General features: G+C 44.3%; 1 protein-coding gene across 3 annotated transcripts in view; it reads left to right on the top strand.

Annotated features, from left to right (window-relative positions):
- Nucleotides 1-21,524, top strand: part of fndc3a (fibronectin type III domain containing 3A) — a 406,018-nt gene that overhangs the window by 14,015 nt on the left and 370,479 nt on the right. Inside the window, exon 2 of one of the 3 annotated variants that reach the window (XM_072514247.1) lies at nucleotides 6,310-6,398. The exons of the other annotated variants lie outside the window; for them this stretch is intronic. Coding sequence (XP_072370348.1) covers nucleotides 6,338-6,398 — 61 coding nt within the window. The 5' untranslated portion in view covers nucleotides 6,310-6,337. The remainder of the gene's footprint in view (nucleotides 1-6,309; nucleotides 6,399-21,524) is intronic. 3 annotated transcript variants of the gene reach the window in all.

Raw genomic sequence — 21,524 nt, 5'->3', positions numbered from 1 at the left:
TGGCAGACGACGACAACCCTTCCTCTTCCACCATCTTTTCCACTGGTCCTGCGTCATGCATGTACTCTATCTACTGTGCTAGAGCTCTCACCGACTTTTGCCGGGTGTACTACCCCGTTGACATTCCACTTTGGGGGAAAAACCACCTTCCTCCACTCACTTCTCACTTTTTCCACAAAAAATCCCCAATTAACTGGGCAGAAAGGGCTAAATCCAACACCTCCAAGCGGTAGCCACCTTGTGAGCGACCGATTAGCTCTTGGCCACAACTGGAAGCTCCGTGACTACAGCTCATGATTTTCATTGGTTATGAAACATGTTGGGATATCATCATAGATTATCATAGAATTTACAGTGCAGAAGGAGGCCATTCGGCCCATCGGGTCTGCACCGGCTCTTGGAAAGAGCACCCTACCCAATGTCTACACCTCCACCCTATCCCCATACCCCAGTAACCGCACCCAACACTGAGGGCAATTTTGGACACTAAGGGCAATTTATCATGGCCAATCCACCTAACCTGCACATCTTTGGACTGTGGGAGGAAACTGGAGCACCCGGAGGAAACCCACGCACACACTGGGAGGATGTGCAGACTCCGCACAGACAGTGACCCAGCGGGGAATCGAACCTGGGACCCTGGAGCTGTGAAGCAATTGTGCTATCCACAATGCTACCGTGCTGCCCTAAAGATCCTGAGATCAAGAAAGGTGTAATATAAATGCAACATGTTTAATTTATTGCCTCACTTACAGGAAACCTAATAGTTTGGTAATTACTGCTGTGTTCCGTACCAGTACTCTTGTGTGTTTCCAGTCATTATTTATTGTAAAACTTCAAAATAAAGATTTTAAAAACTTGTTATCATGATAAATTGATGTGATGTCCTGGCTTCTCCCTTGTGATTCAATTTTTTTTCAAGAAAGGAAATTTATACAAGCTATTGAAACATCTCTTGGTGACAGTGTTCTTGCATCCTTTTTTTTTACAAAAGGTTGTTATATATCTGTGGTTTGAAAAAAGTTATTGTGGGACTTCCGGTTGCGGCTATGCCTAGGTAGGTCACACGTTCGGCAGCTCCCGCCGGGAATGGACTTTTGGGCTCTTCAGAGGGGCCCCAACGGCAATTGTTCGACGGCTTCCAGTGTGGGAAGGTGACAGCAAGGTCCCCCCGACAGTATATGGTTTGGACCAGGAGTGGAGCGGTTAAAAAAGTGATCCTGGTGCAGCGAAAAGTGCGAGGGAGGAAAAGCAAGATGGTGGCGGGTGGAGACCAAGCAGCGTGGGCGCAGTGGTCGCAGGAGCAGCAGGAGTTTCTTAAATGCTGCTTTGAGGAGCTGAGGACAGAAATGCTGGCGCCAATGAAGGCGGCGATTGAGAAGCTTGTGGAGACCCAGAAGACTGAAGGGGCGGCGATCCGGGAGGTGCGGCAAAAAGCTTCGGAGAACGAGGTCGAGATCTTGGGCCTGGCGGTGAAGGTGGAGGTGCACGAGGCGCTGCACAAGAGGTGGGTGGAAAAATTTGAGGACGTGGAGAATAGATCGAGGAGGAAGAATCTTCGGATTCTGGGTCCCCCTGACGGAGTGGAGGGGCCCGATGCTGGGGCATATATGAGCACGATGCTCAATTCGCTGATGGGCGCGGGAGCTTTCCCGAGGCCCCAGGAGCTGGATGGGGCTCATCGGGTCCTGGCAAGGAGACCCAAAGCCAACGAGCCGCCAAGGGCTGTAGTGGTGAGATTCCACCGCTTTATGGACAGAGAGTGTGTCCTGAGATGGGCCAAAAAAGAGCGGAGCAGCAGGTGGGAGAACTCGGAGATCGGAATTTACCAGGACTGGAGTGCGGAGGTGGCTAAGAGGGCTGGTTTTAACCGGGCTAAGGCGGTGCTCCATTGGAAGGGGGTGAAGTTCGGGATGCTGCAGCCAGCGCGATTGTGGGTCACGTTCCAAGATTGAAACCACTATTTTGAAATTCCTGATGAGGCATGGAACTTTATCCAGACTGAAAAGTTGGACTCAAACTGAGGGTTTGTCGTGGGGGGATGTTTACTGTGTTTGGGGAATGTTCTTTTTGTTTTGGTGCTGGGTGGGGAGAGGTTGTTGCAGGAAGAAGATTTGGTGCTGGAACAGGCAGTAAAGATTTGCTAGGCGGGCGGGGGATAGCTGCACAGAGAATCGGCACATTCTGCTCGAATACTTTGGCGCCAACTCAGAAGAAGAAGCCATCACCATTAGTGCTGTGATGCAAATCATGAAGAAACATGGTCTCAGTTCGGGTTGCCATTTTAAGCGGCCGACAAGGGCCGCCGCTGCCTGCTTGTGCCAAAAGGGTGACACTCTACATGCCCCACAACAATGTCCGGCCTTTACAAAAGTCTGTTCCAGGTGCGGTCATATTAGATATTTTGCAAAACAATGTTTTGCGTGTTCCACAATGGACCATGTAAGATCAGTGAATGCAGTTGGATGAGATAAATACCGAAGAACCGTTTTTCATCAATTTCGTTGTGGCAAAGGACTAGAAGAGTCCGAACAAGAATGATGAAAACAAAATGTTAAGGAAGACTGAAGGTAGTAAGAAATGTCCGGAATCCATTAAAACAAGGTTGAGATCGATGTTGGTACTAAACAATTCTCTATTGCAATGTGACTTTGACCCTAAAACAAAAGCCAACCTCGTTAGTCAGTGTGCTTTGCAAAAGATGAATGTGCAGTGGAAAGTCGCTGAACAGCCAGGGTTGCCAGTGGACTTCGGTACAAGAACAGTGGAGACCTTTGGTGTATGCGAACTGGTGCTATCCGTGGCAGACATGAAGTACACGTTACTATTTCATATTGTAGACATGGACGTTGACTCCATCCTAGGAGCAGATTCATGTGAATGCCTGAATTTAGTTGAGCGACTGTGTGTCGCAGAAGATGGCTGGCCAGCTGAATACTACAGAGCTCTACAAAATATCACAGTGTACACGGTTTATGTGGATTCGGAAGAAATGCAGGTGGGGGACGACAAATCAGATGAGACGGAACAGCCAGCGAACATTCCACAATTCTCGTTGCCTTCAAGAACGTGCCTATGCTCGGGTACGTAATACAGGAGCATGACGAGCCCGTAATAAAGTATCTGCAAGATGTGATGTTAAATGGACAGAGCATGCAAAGGCGTGGAGCTTCACTCGAGTTCAAATTCGAGCCCAATGAGTATTTCACAAATGAGGTGATCACAAACGTCTATCAGAAATTTGCAGCCGCTTAATTCATTCTGTGGTGAACCAGAAAACCTGAGGTACGCAGGCTGCAAAATCGACTGGAGGGAGAACAATTCCAACAAAACCAAAGCACTCCCAGAACTGTGACGGAAACTGTACCAAGTGAATCATTCTTTAACTTCAGCTCCATTGAAGTTTCACAGCATGGAATGTTAGGCCAAAGTTTGGCAGCCAAACTCGAGGCTGAATTTGTACTTGGTGCCCTACAGTGTGAACATATAATTCTGTATTCAATGTTATATTTTACAGGAGAGATCATTGCAGAATATGCTGAATCCGATGATGACAACTACGAATATCTGCTCGAAGATTTCTACGATGGTGCAGAAAATGAGACAGATGGAGACCAGTATGGACTAGTTATAGATCTGTTTCCCAGCAGAACAGAGGGGCTCAATGAAAAGGCTCAAGAAGCGCTACTCTGGTGGTCTGGAAGGAATGACGAGGTGGTCATGGGAGTTGCCCAGACTGCGTTGCACACTGAAAAGAGAGGGAGCTCAGAATGGTGCACTTTAAAATTGAAGCTGCTGATTACATGGAGGATCAGCCACTGACCGAGCCAGAAACGGAAGAAATCATCCCAGTATTGGAGAAACTGGCCTCAGAGGTACGTGGTAACTCTTCCAAGTGTTCAAAACGGTTCCTATAACTCATTCCCAAACCATCAACAACTCTGATGATGAATGGGAAGACATCGATGACAGCAACTTAGATGTTGCAGTGGGCAACTCCAACACTGACTCATAGAATTTACAGTGCAGAAGGAGGCCATTCAGCCCATCGAGTCTGCACCGGCTCTTGGCAAGGGCACCCTAACCAAGTCCACACCAAGTCCACCCCCACCACCCAGTAACCCCACCCAAGAGCAATTTAGCATGGCCAATCCACTTAACCTGCACATTTTTGGACAGAGAGGAAACCGGAGCACCCGGAGGAAACCCACGTGTGCGTGGGGAGAACGTGCAGACTCCACACACAGTGTGACCCAAGCCGGGAATCGAACCTGGGACCCTGGAGCTGTGAAGCAATTGAGCTAACCACTATGCTACCGTGCTGTCCAGAGGAAAAGCTGATGACAATCTCAATATGCAGCTCAACAGATCACTCACACATTCTTGAATTTGACCAAGGTGCCTGGATCATCTCGACCAAGGTGAGGCTGCAGAAGTGGGCGTGGTTACACTATCTAAAGATGATGCAAAGTTCTTCAGGGTCCACCTGAAACTCTGCAGACCTTGAGCACACAAAAAAACCCAGCATCACACCAGAGGCTGCTAAACCGAAACACAAAAGCAAGAAATACATCATCATGCTCTCAAAATGAAAAGGATAAAGAGGAGAACACTGGGAGAGTTAGCTCATCCCACTAACAAACCAGCGACGGAAACAACGAGAAGCCAGCAAAAAGCATCATGCCAGGAAGCATAAAAGAGAGAGGCTGGTGACGCAAGCGTGGCAGTCACGGACGCAGGCCTTCCAAAGGCACAGAGCAAAGAGGAAAAGAAGCAAAGGGCTGGTACGTAAACTAGTCTTTGAAGAGGCCGGCAACAGTTTGAATAATCACAGAGGTGATCCCGTGAGGGAGGCACAATTCTCTGTGCAAGAGAGGTGGACACTGGCCAGGCATATCATATTTATGGACACCCTCGTAAAACACATTCACATTGTTAGACAAATATTGTGATTGTATAAAGTTAAAAGATCAGTGTTGCTTTTAAACAAATCTTAATGTTTTCTGAGGAAGGGGGATGTGGTGATATGCTTCTAAGCAATATCATAGATGGATGGTGTGCAAACTTCAACCAGTAGTTGGCGGTGCAGATACACCATGCGGTCAAAAGACCGTGATCATGTGACTAGGGACTCCCATATAAGTGGGGCGCAGATGGTTGTAGCAGGTGGTAGTAAGATATAAAGGTGAACAGTCATGCTAGGCGTAGTTCCAGAGGAATACAAAGAAACTCCACGATAACTATCTTGCCACGTGTGATTCAATAAGGATCCTGGTTTGGACAAGTCTAGGTGATTGGTGGATTCTGTTGCAAGACATAGAAGATGAAACACAACAGTTATTTTTCATTTGCCCTAAAATTGTATATTTTCCTAAAATTTGCAGCCTCTGGACCCAGTCTTTGAAATTGTTGGCTGGCTATACTGTGATAGTACTTCTGTTTTTGAGACTTCTTTTACTTTATTCTTAATCTAGTAACATTGTGTGAATAGGCTGTGCTTCACTCTATTCGGCATCACAAAGGCTTTTCAGATCAAATTTTGTTTAATGTTTCCCTGAAATGTCTTGTAATGTTTTACTATGTTAAATGGTGCACTATAAATACAAATTGTCTTTCTGACTGTCTCACAAAGAAGTTTCAAAGGATGGAAATAAGTGTTCAAATTGGTGATTTTATTCAGAATCTGTACTGCAGATCCCAAGATCTATCTAAGAGTTAGGAGAGGACTGAGAACAACATACTTTTGAAAGAGAATTGAGATAGTGCTGAACCTTGTCTCCCATTTTATTCAATATGGCCAACAATGATGATCAATGATGTGGTATGTGGTACCAAGAGAAGCAGATTTAGAGCTTCTTTCAAAACTGATATTTTGTTTGATTTAGATGGTGCTCATCTTCATCAGTGGTTAACCTGTAGTTGGATGCCATCAAATGTGGTTGTAATATTCTTGTCTGATGGCCTGATTTATTTTACAAGAACACTTGTAGCTAAAGCTATAAACGATTTATTAACATTAACTGTGGGTCAGCTATATTCAAAACAACAATATGACAATGCACAAGCAACCTCTCTCCCCAGCTCTCTAGTCAATCAGGTCACCTGACTCTAACATTCACTTATATACTAATGAGACTCCTAGATTCAATATTCTCTGACATTTTCATGCTCAGGAACTGCTGAACTATCTGACACTGCAGCTGACGTTGATTCTGACGTTGATTTGTCATCCATCACGTTGTTGTGAAAGTTTTCAAGAGTGCGTGATGATTTCTTAAAACCAATCCTTCCTCTGTCTGTACATTGTAGGAACGAGGTGCTACTACTTCCAAGTACAATGGCTTTTCTCGACCAATTGCCTGAATCTTCTACTCACACAATGTCATCACTACTCCGAGGTGGTAAAGTTCTAGACATGCTATCATAGAACTGCTCTTGTTTTGCTTTAATGTTTTGCATTTCCTTCAGTTCTACTGCATTCTCCTCCTTCTTTTCCAAATATAGAAGTGTGGTACGCAACCTTCTATTCATGAGTAACTCTGCTGGCTATCTACCATGTGACAATGGTAATGCTTTGTAATATGATTTCGTGAGATATGGATAAGATTGGCTTTCTGTAATAACTGTTTTACAATATGTACACTTTTTTTCGTTACGATCGTTGGGATCCATGCCTATACGAGCATCACCATTTTTTTGTTTCGCATACAACACGGAATTTACCCCATTGGTAGGTTCTTCCATCTTCTTGATAACTTGTGGTTTTGTATCTGATATGGGTGATAGGGTAGAAATGAGATTGACATGCAGATCTACATCTTCAGCAATTTCACTACTAATATTTTGTATCGGTGCTTTAGATGATGCACCTTCTTTAAATTGTATCTTGTTGGTGAATGGCAGTGCAGTAAAATCAGTGAACACATCACTGAATTTGCTGATAATGTTCTCAGAATCGTTGGAATACTGCTCCAGTTTACCAACTGGACTAGACCTAATTCTTCACAGGACTGATCACCTAAATGAATCCAAGCCCTCAGAAACAATACAGAATAGGATGGCACATTCGTCACCACCACACTCTGGACACGAGCATCATAATTTTTAATGCTTGAATCATTATAATCGCCGGTATTTTGTGATTTCTTCTAATTGGCTGAAGTTTTTAAACCAATCATGCTGATTAAATTGGCTTTGGCACCTGTGTCTAACTTCAGTTGGATCACTGTACCATTCACTTCAAGTGGTAGCAGCCATTTGTCCTCATCAACTGCATTTATTTTTAATGGAGTATCAGTTTGCATTTTTTTTAAGTGCTGGAGAATTTTTTGATGTCTCCAAAAAATGAAATGAAATGAAAATCACTTATTGTCACAAGTAGGCTTCAAATGAAGTTACTGTGAAAAGCCCCTAGTCGCCACATTCTGGCGCCTGTTCGGGGAGGCTGGTACGGGAAATTATTCCCTGTTACTCCAGCAAACAATGATGTTTCATCACTGGAGACTGTCTTCCACTGTGCTGACTGATCTGGGGTTGACATTAGAGTAACAATTCTGAGCAAAGTGATTTTTTCCTTTGCATCTGGAAAAAAACTTGCCAAATGCTGGACGCTGCCTTAATTTGTGCCTTTGACCACATCTTTGACCAAGGGCAGCACGGTAGCATTGTGGATAGCACAATTGCTTCACAGCTCCAGGGTCCCAGGTTCGATTCCGGCTTGGGTCACTGTCTGTGCGGAGTCTGCACATCCTCCCCGTGTGTGCGTGGGTTTCCTCCGGGTGCTCCGGTTTCCTCCCACAGTCCAAAGATGTGCAGGTTAGGTGGATTGGCCATGATAGATTTCCCTTAGTGTCCAAAATTACCCTTGTGTTGGGTGGGGTTACTGGGTTATGGGGATAGGGTGGAGGTGTTGACCTTGGGTAGGGTGCTCTTTCCAAGAACCGGTGCAGACTCGATGGGCCGAATGGCCTCCTTCTGCACTGTAAATTCTATGTCTATGTTTTACACAGAAATACTTTGTCCTGATCTTTAACCTGTTCGCTGGTGGGCGAGGAGCTGCAGCAACTTTCCATCCTTTTTTTTTTTTTGAAGTTTCCTGCCTTTTTGGAAAAAGGGCGGCAACCGGAGTGCTTTCCTCCAAGAAGACGGCACCATTACTGAGAAATATTTTTGAATGCTGTGCTGCTAGCTTGTGAGTCTGACAAATCTTTTTTAAAATACATTTTTGAGTACCCAATTCATTTTTTCCAATTCAGGGGCAATTTAGAGTGGCCAATTCATCTAGCCTGCACACCTTTGGGGGGTGGGGGAACACATGCAAGCACGGGGAAAATATGTAAACTCCACACAGACAGTGACCCAAATTTTAGCTGTTTGTTCCAAGGACAGCTCCGATTCCCTCAGCAACCGTTCCCTCAGCTTATTTTCATTCACACCAAACACAATCATGGAAGATTCCATTGCAGAAAAATTACAGGTTTTAGCTTTTAACTTTATATCAGTGATTAAATGATCTGTGGACTCTTGTGTGTTCTGTAAACGTGATCTAAACACAAGTGCTCATAAATGTCATTCTTTCTCGGGGAGCAATGTGCATCAAATTTTCGAATTACTTAGTTACATTTTTTTACTATCCTCATTGCAAATGAAATTAAAAGAAAATCGCTTATTGTCACAAGTAGGCTTGAAATGAAGTTACTCTGAAAAGCCCCTACTCGCCACATTCCGGCGCCTGTTTGGGGAGGCTGGTACGGGAATTGAGCCGTGCTGCCGGCCTGCCTTGGTCTTCTTTAAAAGCCAGCTCTTTAGCCCTGTGCTAAACCAGCCCCAAATTTAATTGTATTAAACACAGTAATTGCTTCGGGCCCTGCTGCTGTTAGGAGCCTCGCTCCCTTACGCGATTGATCTCCTAAATTTACTGCAGTAAGAAACCGATGAAATTGCTATTTAAACATACTTCAGTTGCTGTCCACATTACCATGAAATATGAGACTCATTGGTGGCTTCAATTACTCCATGTTGTTCATTCTTGCAGTCTGCAAAATCTTCAAATCTCTGGCAGGTTTTTTTTTTTCTTGGTGTTTAATACCATCCAATCCTGGTACCATGTTATGTTCTTGTCAGGTGGCCTGATTTATATTACAGGCACACTTGTAGCTAAAGCTATAAACAATGTATTAATATTAATGAATGTGGGTCAACTGTATACAAAACAACAGATGAATAACCGTATGATCATGCACAAGCAACCTCTCCCCAGCTCTCCAGTCAGTCTGAGGTCACCTGACTATTCACTTCTATACTAATGAGACCCTAGTCAGTCAGTCAGTGAATTACAACACAACCATGATATCACTACAGTGGTGTTGAAACTTTACATGAGGTAGGTTGAGGGGATGCCATTGGGTTCAGTTTTGAAACTGATATGGAATCATGTCAACCATCTATACATTTATTCACTTAATTTAGAAATTCACCAAGGAGTTTTAAACTTAAGGATCTGCTGTGTCACTCTTCTGCTCAAAGATGGGAGAACATTCTTGCGGCAGCAGAGGATAAATTTCAATAGCTAAAAATATTTGCTATACTGGGTTTGATGTTCCTTGTGCCATGCTCATTCCCAAAAGGTTACCGAAGTCTCTGCTTCAGAAAATTATTGCTGATGTTTCCCAGCACCATTCTAGATCCAAGTGTCCAGCTTCATCTTTCCTCCTTATTCTCAGAAGTGGGGATGTTTGCTAAAGAATGTTCAGTTCTGTTTGCTATTTTCCAGATAATTAAGTAGACAATGCCCATATGCAGAAAGATCAGGACAGCATCCAAGCTTAAACTGGTAAATGGAACGTTTATTTGTGCCGTACATGTATCAAATAATGACCATCAGCAAGTGAGATCTGAACCATGTCCCAATGGCATTCATTGTGATTACCATCGCTGAGTTCAGACCTAACATCCTGTTTGGGGGGGGCAGGAAACTCAACTGGAGCAATCACATTGATGCTTTGCAACTTGACCAGCTCAGATGCTATTTTTGTTCTCTGGTTCATTAGTGCCCCAAAGCCCCTCAACCATCTACAAGGCACAAGTTGAATTTATGGAAGAATTGAGAACCAGACGGTGCAAATTTAAGGTAATTGGCAAAAGAAGCAATGTCGACATGAGGATAAATCTTTATATGCAGTGAGTGGTTAAGATCTGGAATGTACTGCCGTAGTGTGGTGGAGGTAAAGTCAATTGATGTTTTAAGAAGAGAAATGGATCATTATCTGAAAAGGAAAAATGTGCATTCCTGCAAGGAAAAGCAGGAGAGTGGTAATAGGAGAATTTCCCCTTCAGAGGATTAGCCAGACACCTGGGACAAATGGCCTGTAACAATTCTGGAAAACGGTCCAGTTGCCTGGATGTGTGAAGTTGCAACTACATTCTAAGCTCAGCATCATCCGTAACAAATAACAAATTGATTTAAACGTCCACCATGAGGGTATGATTGCAGTGTGTACTTCAGGATGTGCAGCAGGTTACCAAGGCTTTGGCAGCACCTCCTAAACCTGCAACCTTCACCTTCTAGAAGGTCAAGGACAGCAGATGCGTAGGAACATCATTCCCTCCAAATTGCATACTATCGCTGTGATGCAAGTTGTCAACAGGCGCAATCTATTTTCAAACCCCTAAACCCGAAACAGAAATAAGTCACATGAAGGTAAGAAAGTTATATATTTTAAAAATGAATACTGTAATTAGCATCTGATTGAATGAATGCTCCACAATTCAACTGATGTTGAATGAAGCTAAATGAGAAGATCTTGATTATCGTATTTGTCCATTTTCTGATTGCATTATTGAATCATCAAATTGAATTATCACCTTTATAGTCCAATTATTTTTATCAATGTCCTCTGATATTCTCCTATGACTGACTATGTTGTATACATTATTGTACTTCAAAGTAGAATGAGCAAGGATTTAAATAAAACAATTCAAGAGAAGTTTAAGTAGTTATAGTGTGAGTGAGATTTTGCAGCTTTTGTAATTTGATTCTGGTAACCTCTAGGATGTTTTTAGCATGCTGTGAAGATAATAGTTCCTATATTTATGAGGAGAGTGTGGGTGTGGCTGAAAGTGACTGGAAGAGCTGGCATGGTTAGAATCACTGAGCGGTCCTGCTGATCCTAACCAGATTTAAATAGGTAATATATAGCCTGCTTCTCCATGGCGGGGCACCCTGATATTCCTTTCTATAAAATATAAATATAAAACTAAACTAAAAGTTAAACATCCGTGATAGGGTAGTTTTGTTTTCATTAGTTGTTTATTATATATTTTTAAATGACTGAGCAATGTACCAAATATGATTTTTGGTATGGACAATGAAGTGAAATTGAAAATAGCAGGTTGGTGTTAGGATAATACATTTCACTTTGAAACCAAGGGAGGAGGGTGGGAAATGGTGATGGTTAACATCAAGGCTAATTAATGTCTTATAGAAGAAAGGTTTTACTAATATAATTCCAAATGAACCTATTTCTCATTTAAAATCAACATTTACACGCCACGATTTTTTATATGGTACTAACTTGCAGCATTATCCATGCATACTATTTACTTTACGAATACTCTGCATTCTGAGAACAGTGTTTCTGGATGCAAAGTTTCTTCCTTTCACGTGTAGGCCTCTAGGTATCTTGCAAGCATGCAATCCTGATTGAAAAGGACAGGTTATCAATCTGCTTCACGCTTCCAGCAATGCAATGTTTGAGCTGGCTCAGAAAAATTCAATTGAACTAGGGTGAGATAGACCAGTCCCGCCCGAGTAGACTAGCCCCATGCCCTTTTATCATCGGGAGCTGTGCTCTTGCTTCTTGGCTGTTATACGCAATGTCCATCACTAACGTTCTAAGCGATGGTATAGTCTTGCCATGGTGCATCCAAAGGTTGATTCCTGCCTGAGTAAGAGTTGGTGCCTGCTTTGGATTGGATTTGTTTATTGTCACGTGTACCGAGGTACAGTGAAAAGTATTTTTCTGCGAGCTGCTCAAAAGATCATTAAGTACATGAAAAGAAAAGGAAATAAAAGAAAATACATAATAGGGCAACCGAAATCGGGTGAAGCATACAGGGGTGTAGTGTTAATGAGGTCAGTCCATAAGAGGGTCGTTTAGGAGCCTGGTAACAGCGGGGAAGAAGCTGTTTTTGAGTCTGTTTGTGCGTGTTCTTAGACTTCTGTATCTCCTGCCCGATGGAAGAAGTTGGAAGAGTGAGTAAGCCGGGTGGGAGGGGTCTTTGATTATGCTGCCCACTTTCCCCAGGTAGCGGGATGTGTAGATGGAGTCAATGGATGGGAGGCAGGTTTGTGCGATGGACTGGGTGTGTTCACAACTCTCCGAAGTTTCTTGTGGTCCTGGGCCGAGTAGTTGCCATACCAGGCTGTGATGTAGCCAGATAGGATGCTTTCTATGGTGCATCTGTAAAAGTTGGTAAGAGTTAATGTGGACATGCCGAATTTCCTTAGTTTCCTGAGGAAGTATAGGCACTGTTGTGCTTTCTTGGTGGTAGCGTCGACGTGGGTGGACCTGGACAGATTTTTGGTGGCGTACCCCTAGGAATTTGAAACTGCTAACCATCTCCACCTCGGCCTGTTGATGCTGACAGGGGTGTGTACAGTACTTTGCTTCCTGAAGTCAATGACCAGCTCTTTAGTTTTGCTGGCATTGAGGGAGAGATTGTTGTCGCTGCACTACTGTGGAGGAGGTGTTGTTGTGGTCTGTGGGTCAGAAAGTCGAGGATCCAGTTGCAGAGTGAGGAGCCAAGTCCTAGGTTTTGGAGCTTTGATATGAGCTTGGCTGGGATTATGGTGTTGAAGGCAGAACTGTAGTCAATAAATAGGAGTCTGATGTAGGAGTCCTTGTTGTCGAGATGCTCTAGGGATGAGTGTAGGGTCAGGGAAATGGCATTTGCGGTGGACCGGTTACGGCGGTATGTGGATTGCAGTGGATCAAGGCTTTCTGGGAGTATGGAGGTGATGTGCTTCATGACCAACCTCTCGAAGCACTTCATTACGACTGAAGTCAGGGCCACCGGATGGTAGTCATTGAGGCATGTTGCCTGGTTCTTCTTTGGCCCGGTATGATGGTGGTCTTGAAGCACCTCGGAGTGGAGTAGGGACAGGTTAAAGATGTCCGCGAACACATCTGACAGCTGGTCTGCGGAGGCTCTGAGTGCACGACCAGGGATTCCGTCCGGGCCTGTCGCCTTCCGAGGGTTCACTTTCAGGAAGGCCAATCTGACTTTGGAAGCTGTGATGGTGGGTATGGGTGAGTTATGGGCTGCAGGGGCACTCAACAGCGGATTGTTGGTTTCCTGCTTTTACCGAGCATAGAACGAATTGAGTTCATTGGATAGTGATGGGCTGCTGCCGGAGATACTGCTTGGCTTCGCTTTGTAGCCCGTTAGTGTTGTTTAGGCCTTGCCACAACCGCTGAGAGTCTGTCTGTGACTCTAGCTTGGTTTGATATTCTCTCTTGGCATCTCGGATGGCTTTGCGGAGGTCGTACCTGGATTTCTTGTATAGGTCAGAGGCGTCTCTCTTGAACGCCTCGGACCTGTCCTTCAGTAGGGAGTCAATATTGCGATTGAGCCATGGTTTACGGTTGGGGAATGTACATACTGCTTTCTTTGGCACGCAGTCGTCCACACATTTGCTGATTAAGTCTGTGACGGTGGTGGCATACTCATTTAAGTTGGTCGCTGAGTTCTTAAATGGCAAACGAAGTTTAATCCAAACAAATATGAGGTAATGCATTTTGGTAGGTCCAACATAGAGGGGAAATATACAGTAAGTGGCAAAACTCTTAGGAATATAGAAAGTCAGGGAGATCTGGGCGTGCATGTCCACAGATCTTTGAAGGTGGCAACACAAGTGGACAAGGTAGTTAAGAAAGCATACGGAATGCTTGCCTTCATTGGACAGGGCATTGAGTATAAAAACTGGCAAGTCATGCTACAGTTGTATAGAACTTTGGTACGGCTGCACTTGGAATGTTGCGCACAATTCTGGTCACCACACTACCAGAAGGATATTGAGGCTTTGGCGAGTGTGCAGAAGAGGTTTGCCAGGATGTTGCCTGGTCTGGAGGATGTTAACTATTTGGAGAGGCTGAATAGACTGGGACTGTTTTCATTAGAAAGACGGGAGGTTGAGGGGTGACCTGATAGAGGTCTACAAGATTATGATGGGCAGACACTCTTTCCTCTGGTTGAGGGGTCAGTCACCAGGGGGCATAGGTTTAAGGTCTCTGGGGCAAAGTTTAGAGGAGATGTGCGAGGCAGGCTTTTTACGCAGAGGGTGGTGAGTGCTTGGAACGTGTTGCCAGGGGAGGTTGTGGAAGCAGATACATTAATGGCGTTCAAAAGGCATCTTGACAAACCATCTTGATAAAGATGGGTATGGAGGGATACGGCACAAGGCTGAGGGTTTTAGCAAAGCTTGATATCGTGCCTGGTACAGACCTGGAGGGCTGAAGGGCCTGTTCCTGGGCTGTATTGTTTTTTGTTCTCTGTCTTCTGTGCCCAAGCCAGTTCTGTATCCAACTTGCCAGCTCTCCTCTGATCCCATGTGACTTCACCTTTTGTACCAGTGTACTCTGAGGAACCTTGTCAAAGGCTTTACTGAAGTCCATGTAAACAGCATCTATTGCCTTTCCTTCATCTATCTTTGTCACTTACTCAAAAACTCGGATCAAATTAGTGAGGCACGAAGCTCCCCTTCACAAACCATGCTGTCCATCACTAATAAGTCCATTTGTTTCCAAATGTGAGTAAATTCTTTCTCTAAGAAGCTTTTCCAATAATTTCCCTACCACTGACTTGAGGCTCACCTTAATTTCCTGGAGTATCCCTGCTGCCATTCTTAAACAATGGAACAACATTAGCTACTCTCCAGTTCTCTGAAACTTCACCTGTAGCCAATGAGGATACAAAGATTACTGTCAAGGCCCTAGCAATTTCCTCCCTTGCCTCCCTCAGTATTCTGGTGTAGATCCGACCAGCCCCTGGGGACTTAGCTACTTTAATGCTTTTTAAGATGCCCAACACCTCTTTATTAATATCAACATGACTCCGAATATTTACACACTCTACCCTATACTCCTCATCCACCAAGTCCTTCACTTTGGTGAATGCTGCGGCAAAGTATTCACTTAGTATCTCACCCATTTCATCTGGTTCCATGCATAGATTCCCTCCAATATCCTTGAACAGACCAACACTTTCTCTGGCTTCCCTCTTGCTCTTTACATATGTATAAAACAGCATTCATGATCCCTTTTAGCCTTCCTTATATTTCGCCATTCCTTCACTCTCGCTGGGGCAACATCCTGGAACTCCCATCCTAACAGCACAGTGGGTGTATCTACATTTCAAGGACTGCAGCGGTTCAAGAAGGCAACTCAACCACCACCTTCTGAAGGGCAGCTAGGGATGGGCAAAACACGCTGGCCTAACCATGGGCAGCACGGTAGCACAGTGGTTAGCACTGTTTCTTCACAGCTCAAAGGTCCCAGGTTCGATTCCCGGCTTGGGGCACTGTCTGTGGAATCGGCACATTCTCCCTGTGTCTGCGTGGATTTCCTCCGGGTGCTCCAGTTTGCTCTCTCAAGTCCCGGAAGACGTGCTGTTAGGTGAATTGGACATTCTGAATTCTCCCTCTGTGTACCCGAACAGGTGCCGGAATGTGGCGACTAGGGGCTTTTCAGCCATTGCAGTGTTAATGTCAGCCTACTTGTGATAAAGATGATTATTATAATCATAGAATTTACAGTGCAGAAGGAGGCCATTTGGCCCATCGAACCTGCACCAGCCCTTGAAAAGAGCAACCCACTTAAGCCCACGCTTCCACTGTATCCCAGTAACCCCACCTATCCTTTTTGGACACTAAGGGACAATTTTAGCATGCCCAATCCACCTAACCTGCATATCTTTGGACTGTGGGAGGAAACTGGAGAACCTGGAGGACACCCACGCAGACATGGGGAGAAAGTGCAAACTCCACACAGACAGACACCCGAGGCCAGAATTGAACCCGGAACTCTAGAGCTGTGAGGCAGCAATGCTAACCACTGTGCCACCATGCTGCTCAGCGACGCCCACATCCCGTATATGAATGAAGAAGAAACAAGCGCCGAATTTTCTGCCTCCTTCACCCCAGCCAGCAGCGCCTTTCCCATAACAAAAAATCAATCCTTGAATACACATTATTTACTGGCGAAATGAACAAGTGCTCCCTATCCCAAGGGTGCGGAAACCTCCATGGGTCCGCCCCTCCCATCACTCTCATAATTCTTCTCCCCCCCCCCTGGAGGGGGTTCAGTGAACGTGGCTTGGATTTATCCATCCCCCGTCCCCGTATTAAATGGCGCGTATCCAAATTCACGGTGTATACACTAACCAGCAGCACCACGTCGGCTTTCAAGCTCTTTAAAGGCGAGAAAACTCTTGCTCGCTTCACCTGTCCTCCAGCCCTTGCACGCTCCAGATCACTCGAAACAGGGTCTCTCTCTCTCTCTACTCCCCTCCCCCCGCCTCCTATCAGTCATAACCGCTACCCCTGGCTTGTAGGACCCAGCTCTCCCCCGAGTCATCGTCAACCCCGTTCCGCTCCCCCCCCCCTTTTCCGGAAACCCCCCAGCCACTTCCTCTCAAAACCACCTCATCCAGTATCGCCCAATCCCCCCCATATTCACACCTCCCAGGCCCATTGAAACCGGTCAGTACAGGTTCCAATGATCGTGTCCGCTCCCCACACCTCGCTCCCATTCACTAGCCAACTCACGTTTGCTAGTGAGATGGCCCCTGCCAGAACCCCCTCTCCCACAAAGAAAGAACCAACATCAACACCTCCATACTCAAACTCCCAACACGGTAATCCCTCAAACCCAAAAGAAGCAAATCCCAACTAATCGCCACAAAGCCCCAAACAATCCCTTCCCACAAACAACTTAAGCAGAGGGAAAAGAAAACAATAGAAAAAATTAACACCACTGAAGTCCAAATTCATTTCAGTCCCAGTCCTTCAGCTTTCATGGACGCCTCCGTTTCCTTCACCGTCTCAAAGTAAAAATCCGTGGAATTGTGTGTGACCTTCAGCTTTGCCGGGTAGACCACCCCAGTCCTCGCGTTGCTTTTATACAATGCTGCCTTTGCCGGACCAAAGACCGCCCTCCTTCTCGCCAGTTCCGCAATGAGATCCTTGTATATCCGAATACCTACGCCTCCCACCTCACCTCTCGATTCAGCTTTGCCCACCATTTCCTTCATCCGATAGCTGTGGAAGCGATCACAGCTCTTTCTGGCTCATTCGCCTTTGGTTTCAGCCGGAGTGACCAACTCGTAGAGGGAGGGGTCAATGGTCATTCACTCCCCACTGTACAGTGGGTGAGTAACCCATTCCCATGTTCCTGTCAGCATTTCTCTGTAAGTACGGGTCGCAGAGCGATCGGTCGCGCTGTTCCCGTGGTGGTCCTGATCGCGGGAGAAGCACCTAATGGCCTCTACCAGCTTTTAAATTGAGAATGGCGGCAACTGACTTTTTAAAAATGAAAATAAATGAGGCTGTGTGCAATCTTCCGGCCACAAGCGGCCTGCATGTACTTGACTTCAAACGCCTTGTACGTGCTTTTGCCGCCAAATCACAGAATGGAGTTGCTTCCATCTTCCAGCTGTGGGCAAGAGGACTGTAAAGATGGGTAATTTTCTCAATAGTAAGAAATGGCCAGAGACTCAAATATGCAGTGTACCTACTGGACATGATCTCACAACAGAATCTGCTGGAGAGAGCTGCTCAGGAGAGCCCAAAGCAGGACAGCAGTGCTAGTGCTATCTCTGTGCTGAGCTCCAGAGTCTCTAGTTAACAGCCTACAAAGAAGAAATTTTACTCTCTTTTTTTTTTAAAGTAAATTTAGAGTACCCAATTATTTTTTTCCAACTAGGGGAAAATTTAGCATGGCCAATCTGCCTACCTACACATCTATTTGGGTTGTGGGGGTGAGACACATGCAGACATGGGGGAAATATGCAAACTCCACATGGACAGTGACCAGGGCTGTGTTCGAACCCGGGTCCTCGACTTTATGAGACAGCAGTGCTAACCACTGTGCCACCGTTACGCCAGAGGAAGAAACTATCTCTGGAACAAAGCAGTTTAAAGATGATTTCTTGAGGTATGGTATTGTAATTTGTGCCAATGCAAATGAGGATGCAAATCTCATGTGTCAGGGGAGAAGTTTCCGATTTAGAAAGAGAAGTGGTGGGTGAGAAATTCCTTTTGAGATTGAGACCCCAGAGTCTGTTATTAATTTAGAGCTGACTCCAAATTAAAAAGACGCTGCTGTAGCTGACCTCTGAAACCACATTTAAAAACACACCAAACACCCATGAGACTTTCAGCATTGAGGAATATCCAGTACTGAGCAAAATGAGCATTTTGTTGCTATTGCCCTTCACGACAACCTATGTATGCGAGGTTGAATTTTCCGTTTACATAATGATACAAAGGAACTGACTGAAATCTACTGATTAGCACATTGCCCTCTCCTCATTTGAACCTGATTCAAGTGAGATCGTGAGGACCAAGCAGGCTCCCTTTTGCATTAATGGTAAGCGAACGTGGTGTGTGTCGCGAAGGTCGGCTGGTGGGCAAAAGGTCGCGAAGGTCGGCTGGTGGGAGTCCTGGGGAAAAGAAGTTTGAAAAACACTGTTCTGGCATACATGTTAGCGGCAGGGGTTGACTTGTCATTGCATTTTGTGAGAGGAAGCACCTGCTGCTCATTAGTTTTTAATTAATGCCTTCTGTAACTACAAGAAGGTCTTTTAAATTATATTGAAAGGTTACTCCTCACAAGCAGTGAATCGTGAATTGAGCTTGGGTTGTGTAAATTTTTTAAAATCCTGTAACTTGACTTCCAAAATGTTGCATTAATTTTATATTGTTTTGCATATATAAATATATTACGACGTGTCACTGAATCTGTTTAACTTGGAGGTTGTACTGTTTTTAGAATATTCTAATAAATCTGAAAATTAATCTGTGCCATTAGTTTCTAGTTCTTGAAAGGTGGTAAAGTGGTTAGAAAGCTTTTATTGCATGTACAAAATTGTACTTTTGAATTTGGGAAGCATCAAATATTCCTGTGCTTTTTATTTGAAATAGCCAGTGAACCTAAGAAACGTTACTCAAAGCTTGTGAAATTTAAGTGTAAAGTTCTAAGCTTTGGGGGAAAAATTGAATACTTGGATGTTTCAGGGCCACAGTTAGGGTGAGTTTAGTTTAAATCTAAATAGAAGCATTTGACAGATTTGGGGGATTTGGTGGTGGAGATTGTGGAGGGCATTGTGAGGGTAGGAAGCTCCATTTTTCTTTTTGTAAACCAGTACTTGAGTAAGGAACTATGCAGCTACCCAACATGTTAATTGGGAATGTGAAATGAAATGTTGCTGCAGTCCGAGAGGACCATAGGCTAATCTTCCCTTTGAAAGAGACTGGTGGTGATTTAACCTGAGGGTCACCACACCCCGTGTGAGGGACAAGGTTGGGAAGGTGGGGCCTCCGTGAATAACCTCAGCCTGTATGGGAACTGAACCCCCGCTGTTGACATCTCTGCATCACGAACCAGTTGGCCAGCCAACTGAGCGAACCAACCCCCAAAATAGGAATGCAATGGAAACATGATTTCTGTAAATTTTGAGGAAAGAATTAATCTTTGTTTGCATTATTCAAAAGTCTGGTTAATCCGCCTGTAGAACATTTTGAAAAAGGATGGGCTACTTTTACATTGTAAGGAAAAAATATTTAAATATAATTAAGGGGCTGCTTTAGCACACTGGGCTAAACCGCTGGCTTTTAAAGCAGGCCAAGGCAGGCCAGCAGCATGGTTCAATTCCCGTACCAGCCTCCCCGAATGTGGCGACTAGGGGCGTTTCACAGTAACTTCATTGACGCCTACTTGTGACTAAGCGATTTTCATTTCATTTCATTTCATTTCATTTTCATGTGCCAGAGACTTGTGTGATAAAATGTAGAATGTAGTCTGTAGTTGTCACATGAACATTTACTCTCTCAAATGTGCCAGACAATTACTGTTTTCTGCTTTACCATTGATGTCAGTTAGAAATGTAATGGAAGATCTTCAAAACTACAGAAACTGCATTTCAACAAACATTTGATAGTTTTTGCTGTTAATGTCCATGTAGTGTTTTGGTCCATTGAACTTTTGACTTATTGCTAATACTTCAGTTTGTGATGTGCTGTAATTTAATTGTGTATTTCTTGGTTAGCTTTAGTGTGACATTTTTTAATCTTTTAAAAAAGCGCATAGTGTTGTTTGAATGGGGAGGTTGTAGCGTAGTGGCATTGTCACTGGAACCAGAAACTTAAAGTAATGATCTGGGGACCCAGGTTTAGATGATGACATTTGAATTCAATAATAAAGTGGAATTAAAAGCCTAATGGTGACCTTGAAACCATTGCTGATTGTCGTTAAAACCCATCTGGTTCACAAATGTCCTTTAGGGAAGGAAATCTATCGTTCTTACCCGGACTGGCCTACATTTGACTCCAGACCCACAGCAATGTGGTTGATTCTTAACTACCCCCTGAAGGCAATTAAGGATGGGCAATAAATGCTGGCACAGCCTGCGACGCCCATATCCCATGATGGAAATTTAAAAAATTAGTCTTTATCCTAAGGTCATCATGGGTTTGAATTTGAGAGTGGTTGATATTTCAACTACGTCTTTGAGTTACAGTTCTATGGTGCACTTGGTAGTTTAGCCTTCAGAAAACAGTGAGAGGAATAAATAATGGTACATTTCCTTTTGAGGTATAGGCTGAAGTCATGGGAGAATTTATTTCCTAATTTGGAGACTGTTATAACCCTTATGGAGGTTACGGGGTGTGGAGTGTTTCCCGTGAACTTGTCAAAATACAAGCTTTCTGTTAAGGGCGGGCGTCCCCTTAACAAGGGAGGCCTGGTGGATATAAAACCCCCGACCCGGATGTGGGTTGGGTTGGGTTGGGGGGGGGTTTGTAGATTGTATTGTGATGAAACCTTTTGTTTTGCATCCATCATCTTCCTTGTGATCGCTCTGTCTGGATCCAATAAAGACTCTTATTGGTTTTAAGACATTCAACTTTAATTATTGGAGGGTTGATATTTGTACCAGCTAAATATTTATCTGTGCAAATTGTCAGAATATTTTGTGGTCAATGTGTGTTAAATCATATGGGGATTCACATGTCCGTTATTTGGCTGTTGGTAGCAATAATGTGTCCACCAAATCTCGGCAACTACATGCATAATAAAATACCTCAAAAGTTATATTACAAATTCAGAGACATCAGTATTGATCACTGTGGCCAAATTTTGAAGTCAAGGTTCATGAACCGAATCTAGCTTTAGAAGATTAAAAATGTGCATGGGTGGGCTGTGGAAGGTAGAACTTCATGTTTTGCACTCGCATTAGTGGGGGAACAT

Source organism: Scyliorhinus torazame, chromosome 8 (genome assembly GCF_047496885.1).
Source record: "Scyliorhinus torazame isolate Kashiwa2021f chromosome 8, sScyTor2.1, whole genome shotgun sequence".
Lineage (NCBI taxonomy): Eukaryota > Metazoa > Chordata > Chondrichthyes > Carcharhiniformes > Scyliorhinidae > Scyliorhinus > Scyliorhinus torazame.
Note: the sequence above shows the minus strand (reverse complement) of the source record. Positions and strands in the feature narration are given on the sequence as shown.